This window comes from Lytechinus pictus, chromosome 7 (genome assembly GCF_037042905.1).
Source record: "Lytechinus pictus isolate F3 Inbred chromosome 7, Lp3.0, whole genome shotgun sequence".
Classification (NCBI taxonomy): domain Eukaryota; kingdom Metazoa; phylum Echinodermata; class Echinoidea; order Temnopleuroida; family Toxopneustidae; genus Lytechinus; species Lytechinus pictus.
The window spans coordinates 16,143,713-16,152,842 of NC_087251.1; the positions used below are offsets into that span (position 1 = coordinate 16,143,713).

The 9,130-nt window shown below is 35.0% G+C and overlaps 1 protein-coding gene across 2 annotated transcripts; it reads left to right on the top strand.

Annotated features, from left to right (window-relative positions):
* Nucleotides 1-403: 403 nt before the first annotated feature.
* LOC129264876 (thyroid transcription factor 1-like) lies at nt 404-8,035 on the top strand. Of its 2 annotated transcripts, none has more exons than XM_054902833.2 (2): nt 404-1,449; nt 4,181-8,035. In XM_054902833.2, exons 1-2 carry the CDS (start codon nt 1,089-1,091, stop codon nt 5,044-5,046), a joined length of 1,227 nt encoding a protein of 408 aa, XP_054758808.1. In that variant the 5' UTR covers nt 404-1,088; the 3' UTR covers nt 5,047-8,035. The 2 variants fall into 2 exon arrangements, with proteins under 2 accessions (XP_054758808.1, XP_054758809.1); XM_054902834.2 differs by having other exon boundaries at nt 518-1,449; nt 4,277-8,035.
* The last annotated feature ends 1,095 nt before the right edge of the window (nt 8,036-9,130 follow it).

The window sequence follows — 9,130 nt, forward strand, 5'->3', positions numbered from 1 at the left end:
TAACAAATCAACTTTAAGATTTTTTTTTAAAGTATTCAAAAAGACATTCTCCGTAATAGAAGTTGGTAATGAGTTCCATGTTCAGACATGTATCTGAAAAAGATCTACATATTCGAGATTCGTCTTGTTAATCATAGTTTGTTCACTTTGTTGCACTCAAGGAATATTTAGCAACGATATGAAATATTCGTCTTACACAATTCAAAATATCATATTTTATTTGGTTTATTTGTTGTTGTTTTTTTTTTTTTACTTACGAAGATGGTTGCAATTTTTTTAAAGAGGTGATATATGTTTTCAATGTAACATTGTATATACCCCGGAATAACAATAACCCATCCAGTTCGAGACTGGAGTAGGCGTGGCCTAAGTGCGAAGCCCTGCTAAATCACACACGCACTTCGCCCTTTCATATGTAAATGCAGGCTTGAGCAGTTGTTAATCAATAATTATTATTGGTCCTAGATTTCTCCCTTCTCACACTCTTCACGCATGCGCTAATCAACCGCTTAGCCGCAAAATCAGAGAGAATAGGAGATAAAACATGGCAATGCGAGAACTTGGGTTGAGATTCACAATTTTCTCTATCTTCCATTTAGGTGAAAGAGTTCGTCTTTTGTGTTACATGGCAGAAATAGATAGATATTTTCTCGCCTAAGCTCATGAAAATAATTAATCATCGTTCTGTTGTCGTTTTACAATTCTCTCCTATTCTACATGGTTCGAAGTTCTGTTGGAGATTGCGGCAACACTTTGATAGTCGGAGAGAGAGAGGGGAAGAGAAAGGAAGCGCGTGGCGCCTGGTACTTAAGAAGACTGCCACTGGTGGTGGAGTGGATTTATCGTGAGAGCTTCCTTACCTGTAGGACACTCCAACGGGGGCCCTCACAAAGATTTAGCTTTGACTATTGAAAGAGAGGAACTCGGTCCACTCATTCATTCATCGACTCACTTGAAGCTACGAGTACTTGATAAGCGCTCTCCATACCAGATAGAGAGAGTCCTTTTCTTTTTTTCTCCCATGGTGGGAGCTCCAGTATCAAACCTCTTCCAGTGCCGTTGATGCCTGGTTTATCTTCTTCCAAGAAATGTCATATAGCCCTAAACATACCACTTCGTTCTCTGTCACCGATATCTTAACACCCCTTGAAGAGAGTTTCAGACGGTCTATGTTAGATAGTCCAGGATCCGCCTTTCCATCGGTCTTCTCAGCCTCACCGAGCATGCAATCGGCTTACCGTTCCCCTCAACATTCGGCTCATCAAGGCATGCAAGTCTCGCCGATGAACATGGCTTCGGCCAACAACCCATACGCCCACATGCACGTCCCTCAGCTGTCTCATAACTATTGCAACGGATCGGTCGGGGAACTTACCCCGCATTACAGCGATCATCGCCCGTCAGCGGCGAGCTGGTACCACGGCGCCAGCTCCGACCCACGTTTTACAAGTAAGTAATTTCTCTATATTTTAGGACCATGCCTTCTTTTTGCTAATCAATTTATGATCAAAATGGTATCATAGTGCATACATACACTCCAAAGAGTAATCACGCAAAATGGTATTAGGCCTTGGTATTATCAAGGTAACCTTTAAACCCCCGCCTGGTAGGACATACTTATGCCTTGTATACCCAGCTGCTTTTTTCTTGGTGCAAGTTTAACGACCCATCGACATGCTCAAATATTATGCCAATAAAAATATGACATCAGACGAGTTTAAACACTGGCCTACTCTACTAACAAGGGTATTGTCTTCGGCCCCAGCAAGACTTTAATACATCTCACTTTAAATACATTACACCTCTCATTGAAAACATATTTCTTTTCCATTCAGGTATTAAGAAAAATAATGTTTCTCGCCTTGGAGCGTTATTATAATGATTATAATGACGAGAATCAAGGAATCACCCTTTTCATTTCAAAGTTTATATGATTACATTCACTGGTTAAATTTGAACAGTTCTCAGAAGCTTGTTTGCTAGATCCCTCTAAAAATATAAAACCAACATCATTATTCTATTTTAAGTAATAAATGTTCTTGCAGTTTATGATACACTATCAATTATAATAAGGGCGCGTTCTCAAAACATCGCTTCAAATAAAAAGTTAAAAAGGGTTTTGTTTGAATAGGAATCTCAATTATTTAAGAGAATCCGGCATGCTTGGTTTTTCATCGACATGAGCTAAAGTACATCAAAATGAGTACATTCTTAGATTGACAGCTCGAAATTAATTTGTGTATTTCTTAATGAAGAAAATTTACATTTATATGTCAAAATTGAACAAAGCAATTCAGAAATGAATTTCCGCTCTTAAAGATGTCAGTCAGCGTAGAAGAAATGTTATGATACACATAGATTGGTTTCGTAAGAAACGGTCAGCATAATGCATTCGTCAAGATAAATAACTTTGATGTATTCAATTATTTTTCTTTTGTTTTAAAGTGAAAATAATCAGATATCAAAATTTCTTAAATTAAGTGTTAACAGAAAAGAGCAAACAAAATATTTCAATTACCTGCATACAAATGCTGGAAAGTAAATTGATTTCTAGATTATCCATCCCAGTGCGTAATCGTGCCTGTGACACATAAAATTAGAAGCGAAAACAAAATTCTGATTAAATTGAATACATTACAATAGAAGACATATAAAATAACTGAAGATACATTCAAATATCGTGGATTTGATTGCAGCAGGGTCTACGATTAATTTTATGGGAAATCGGCAAACAAACGTGGAATTAATTGGGATCTTGAGCTGCACTTGATATCCACTCGAGACAAGTATTAATACGTCTTGACCTCTGTCTTGTTAATCTCATAACAAAGAGATCAATGAAGGGGGATAAAAACAAGGATCTATAGATATACCTATTCAAGTTGAATGAAATTGATAGAGAAAAAGGAATCAGTTCAATCTAACTTTGACTTTTTACAAAGCGCTCAAAAGACCGGAACAGTTTCAAAATGCATAATGTGGGTCTCCTTAAAGTATAAACTTGTTATGTTAGAAAGCAATCAGTGTAGTTAATTTCATGATATTTGGGAATATCCGTTTCGGTTTTTCGCTTTATTTTATCAAGACAAAATATCATAATCACTAAATCAATCATTTTGCAGATGAGTACACTTCCCTCTAAGATACTGTACATTAACAATCATCAAAAATTCGTTGGCAAGTAAATAACTGTCTATCGAGAGAACAGAAATTACTGTAGATTACCTTTCTCGTTCAATGAAATTGGTGAAACTTTATATCGCTGAAATAAAGTATGAAATTTCCAATGCTCTAAAAATGTGTTAACTTTCAACGCAGACCGGATGAGAAATTCTGAACGGATAATCATTGATGATCAGTTACCATATTTTTTTTAATCTTAAAAAAAATTATAATTGTAATTTTACAATAAATCCTGTTTTTAGTAGATGTTATAAAAGTCAAACGATTAGAACTCTATATTTTGAATACAAATTAAACTTAAAGAAAATTCAACATAATATACTTTGTTAAATAATGTAGGATTTACATTTCTAGCTATTATAGAAACAAAACTGATAGATTCCTTTAGATATTAGACAATGTCAAGTACTATCCAACACAAAACTTCATTATTTTTTATGGTCGCATATTTCTTTCTGGAAAATCACCGTATCATTATTTTGATTTCTCCCTATCCATTGGTTTGAATAATCAAACTGTAACGTTTCGGCGCGCTAAGAAAATGTGGGTCATATTTATGTCAATTAGTTAATGATTCATGAAAGTATATATATTAATCTGTTAAAGGTTAACCTTTGTTATGGAATCATAGCAAGGTTTGCAATATATGATTTTTTTGTACTCAATACTTGAGACGCTAATGTAATATTAGATGTTTTTACAATTCCCTTCTTCTATAATATATAATGTTTCTTTATGATTGCAATGTATTTCCAGCTTATTAGCTTGAATGGTCGTAAGCAAACACAATCATGCTACTAATAGTTTTATATATGATTTGCATGGTTAGAGGAAGCTATAATTAGAAGATAGAATAAAGTATTTTCGTACTTGTGAAAAAATGGGAAAGGTTTCATTAGTTAGTCCAATAGTCTGCATGCATTCTTGTGGAAGAAAAGTTGACATGCTAGAATGACTGGACTTTCCCCCTATTCTCCTTATTTATCATTTTCTACAGTTTCCCGTTTGATGAACCACTCATCCACAATGAACATGAATATGAATATGAACATGAATATGAACATGAATATGAACATGTCCACACTATCCGCAGTTGGCAGCGGGGATCTGGGCAAGCCGCTACTACCGTCCCATCGCCGAAAGCGCCGGGTGCTGTTCTCCCAAGCCCAGGTGTACGAGCTGGAGAGGCGTTTCAAGCAACAGAAGTACCTATCGGCACCGGAGAGGGAACACCTTGCTAACCTCATCAACCTGACTCCAACCCAAGTCAAGATCTGGTTCCAAAATCACCGCTACAAGATGAAGAGGCAGGCCAAAGAGAAGAACATGCAGGATAGCAACACCATTTGTCATCAGTCTCCTCGACGGGTGGCGGTTCCAGTGCTCGTCAAAGACGGTAAGCCTTGTAATGGAAGTGGTGGAGGAGTGGGTGCAGGGGGAGATTTAACCGATGATGATGAGCGCAGTCTAAGTGAACATGTGGAGGGGGTTAACGACCAGGGCGTGGTCGGTGGTCCCCAACAACCACAGCCGCAGCACCAGCAAGCCAACGCCACGCAATCCATGACATCGCAGCAAGCCGCTGCAAACCACCACGTTAGCATGAAAGCGAGTCCCGTGGAACCGAGCTCGTGCGGGATACCCATCAGCATCCCATCCAGCGATTCAGGCATCGGGCTTAGTCCTGTTTCCGTCCATGCGCATCATCAACACCCTCAAAGCCAAGCTTCGTTGCATCATCAGGCAAGTGCGATGCACAGTCTTTATAGCCCCAGTGCAGGGGCCACTGGTATGACCCATAATGGTGCTGTCAATAACATGTCGGCAACGGCCCCTTTTCTCCTTCACGGTAGAACGTGGTAAAACATTTTAGGGACAAAGGTATATTCATGAGGACAGAAATAATGTGAACTGAACATAGAAATCCGACCCAAATTATTTTTCCTCATGCAAATGATCTCAAAGTAGATATGCACTGCAGATGTGAACACTCACAGAACAACTAGTAATTAAAATCATGTAGATTATCAATCAATGGATGTTAATGACAATTTTTAAAGAATGAACGTGATCTCGGGTGATGCAAGCTAAATTGGATTGATTTAATTATTTGTTTTGTTTACAAATGGAGATATCACTGTCAATAGTTTTCACCACAAAGTGATTTAAACATATATTTAGTTTTCAGTCATGTTAAGTAACTGACCAACTTAAGTAACATATTGTACAATACACTCTAAAAAAGATTGGGTAAAAATTTACCAAATATTTGGATAAAATGAAACGTGCATGGTTTGTTGTGCATATTTTGTCCGATAAGAGGCAACTGCTTTTTTAGCAGGTAAATTTCAATGCAACCCTGGCTAAAATTTACTCAGTATTTGGTATCATTTTACCCAACAAACATGCATGTTATAATTTTACCCAATATTGGGTAAGATGTTTAGAGGTAGATTAATTTCATGAGCGGCAAAGTGTTGTCATGCGATAAATCAGGAGTTCAAAAAGGAGTTGAAAATATTTGTCGTTTTGGGTTAACGGGTTAAATGGTTGCACATGAATGAGTGATGTACTACAAGTTTTCATTCCAATATCAAGATTTGATCCTTTCCTTTTCAAATAAAATAAAATTAGTTTTATGATTCAATTTAGAAAATTTAGTCATTTGGATACTTTCAAAATTTCTTTGTCAATGCTATACTATGATTTTTTTTTATATTTTTAGTTGGGAAAATTAAATAATGATTATTTTCTTTATTAATATCACAAGTTGCAGTTATAAATAAATAGTTAAGTGACATGAGATTATTATATGGGAATACGGTTCCAGAGTGTATCTGTAAATAGATTTTGGTGTATTAAAAGGAAAGTAAGATTATGGGTTCATTTTCTTTTAATAATTATATTGTCAGGGATAGTTTCGCATTTAACGACAACCTATACTCCTCATGGACGACTCACACATTGCGCCAAGGACAATTTTGTTGTAAATGATATATATTTCTCATTTTTTATTGTCACTTTTCATGTTAAATGTACAGAAAAGGTATCAAAAAGTGTTGATAATATTGATTTTGTCTGTTATATTGTGTAAAGATCTCAGTCCTGGTGATTGATATGTCATTTAACAAATGTAATTTATGATTTATATATTATTTTCATTGTGCTTTTCATGCTGAAGGAAAAGTATTTGATTTTACTTTCTTGTGTTACGATGATCGTTATTGCATGAATGTTAGTTCTGAACACATTTTTTTGATTGTTTATGTGAATCTGAATAATGCATGTTTTTCCAGGTCAGACAGTGTCTAAATATGAATTATTTTTCTCCTGTGAATATTGTATTTGTCATCAAATTTCATAAACAAAAGTCGACGAATTTCAAGATTTTGATACTGACAAAATATAAAATATTCGTCTTACAATAATCAACTTTATATTTGTTTTTAGTTCATGTCTTTTTTTCTCTCTTTAACCATAAACAGTATGGCAGATTCAGCACCCCCCCCCTCCATAAAGATCTCGGCTGATGTCTTCTTGATTGCGATGAAAAGTGGTATAGAGGGCAAAATTTATTTTTTATATTTTGGTTTCTTTATCCCCTACATTTCTTTGTTTTCCCGATATTATTCTCTCTCCAAAATGTCGGCGACAATATTGTAACCACAATAATCCTTAAGTGAATGATTTTGATCAATTATGCGAATTTTAGCTTCAAATTTAATTTGTTTTGGTTAAAATTCAATTTTTGAGAAATTTTCAGTCTGATATGCAGGTAAATATCATGGATAATTTAAAGTCGTGCATGTAGTCGGGTATCGTAAATTTGGTCTCGAAACTTGTACGAGTCTCACAAGAAAAAAGGTTTAGAAAACGTCCCGAAGAGAGCTCCCGTGTATAATTCAACGCTCCATTCAGACTTTTTAGGATTAAACAGGGGATTATAATTCCAGGAACTGTTTCAAAATCAATCAATCAAGTTTGTACGAAATGAGCCTGTGAAATTTAATTTACGTAACACCTAATTGTATGGCAAATCTCACTTCCATATATCGTTTTCGCGCAATAGTAATTTGATTTCGTTACCATAGTTACCGGTTACATCATTTTATCATGATTATCCGAGACGGCTCTGAGTTAAATGTGGAATAATAACACGATTTTTCTTATTCATCTTTGATTAGATTGAAGCCTTGATCGCGCAATTAAAATATGAAAGCAACAGGGAAGCATTTTTATCGCTGGGTCAGGCATTTTCTAACACAGCCTTATTGGACAGTGAATAGGCATAAAACATAAAAATGAAATGTTGTATACGGACCATGTTTATCAGTATGGTCTCATGGACGGGTGTTTCTAAACGAAGTAACCAAAATACATCCTGTTCATGGAAGAAGAAGCTTTCGTTATTTATGTTTCAATGACAGAACGTCTAATTATGTTAGTCATAAGAACCTGATTTAAGAAAACATTTAACATTGAGCATCCGGTAATATTGAAATGATTTGTTGGGAAACTCGTCGTTGTGGAAATAACCTCGATTACGATTGTTAGAAGAAGTCATGTATGCAAGTAAATGATAATTAATATTCATTGATGTGTAGCCACTGTATGCACCATATGGATTCCCAACCTGATTTGATGTCAATTTCTTACATAATGACTTTATAGTGAATGTCTTCTTTTTTTTTTCGATATGTAAGTCTGTCTGGAATCGGCCTCGTGGATGTGACTTGAGTATCGTAAAGAAAATCCGATTCGCTTTATCAAAATGGTTTGTTTTAGCATTGACGGATGGGGTACTCTTGATATTATGTTTTGTCCTTTTATTAAATTGGAGAATCACACCTAATACTTTTCTTCTTTGTATTCTATGTTTGCGTCGTCTTCAAAAATTTATATATAGGAGCTAATCTTTCATCTCTTTTATTTTTAATGTATCTATTGATTTGATAAATTTATTTCAGTTGAAAGAAATAAAAATTTAAAGAAGCATAATGTTTATTATTCACCGTTATCGTATAGCATCCCTCTTTGTATTCTACATTCTTATTCTTTTGGCTACTGTATATAGTCAAATTGAACTTGGTTGAGAGTCAATATCATCAGAGTCAAAGTGACATGGTATCTGAGCAATTTGGACTAGAACTGAGTTGATTGCCAGTTACGCCTGATCATTCTGAGTCAAATCTATTTGAGAAATCTGAATCAGTTTAGTGTGAGGTGACTTCCCCTATAGCTGAAGCAAAATCAAGTTACTTTTGATTTCACAAGTATATGTCTATCAAAATTGTCATTCTGCAAAGGAAATTATCAAAAACCCTGTCCATGTCATTCTACTTGATCAAATGATTAATTTTGACTATAATAATGTTTATATGTATAGTTTATACTTAGGAATTGATGCAAATCTTAGAACAAAACTTTAAACAATCGTCTCACTTTCAGTAAGTATGATATAAATTAAATGACATGTTTCAGTAACCATGACAACATTAAAAACTTATGACGACCGGTTGGGTAAGCTTACATACGTTGATTTTTCGTAAGTGCTGAAAATTCATATGGAAATGGACCAATATACATTATACTTTTGATCTAAACTGACTCGATATCAGAATTTTATCAACCAATACAAAACAGTTAACAACGATATTAGAAAATTTTCATGATTGACGACCAGATGACTGAATTACATTTTTTTCCGAAAGAGTTTTTAAGCCACACTAATTAAATCACCATTTTAAACACCCCCATAAAAGAAAAGAGACTATTCCTTGCATTATCCGAGTTAAAATACACAAATACATGAAATAGGTACAAGCAAGAGAAAGGAGTACTACAAGGCATCCCTGTAAAATACAACTAAATAAAAAGCAGCCAAATTCTCGTAAAACCAACAAAGAGATTAAAACGTTTTAAAGGGAGATCCCTCGGAAGTAATTGC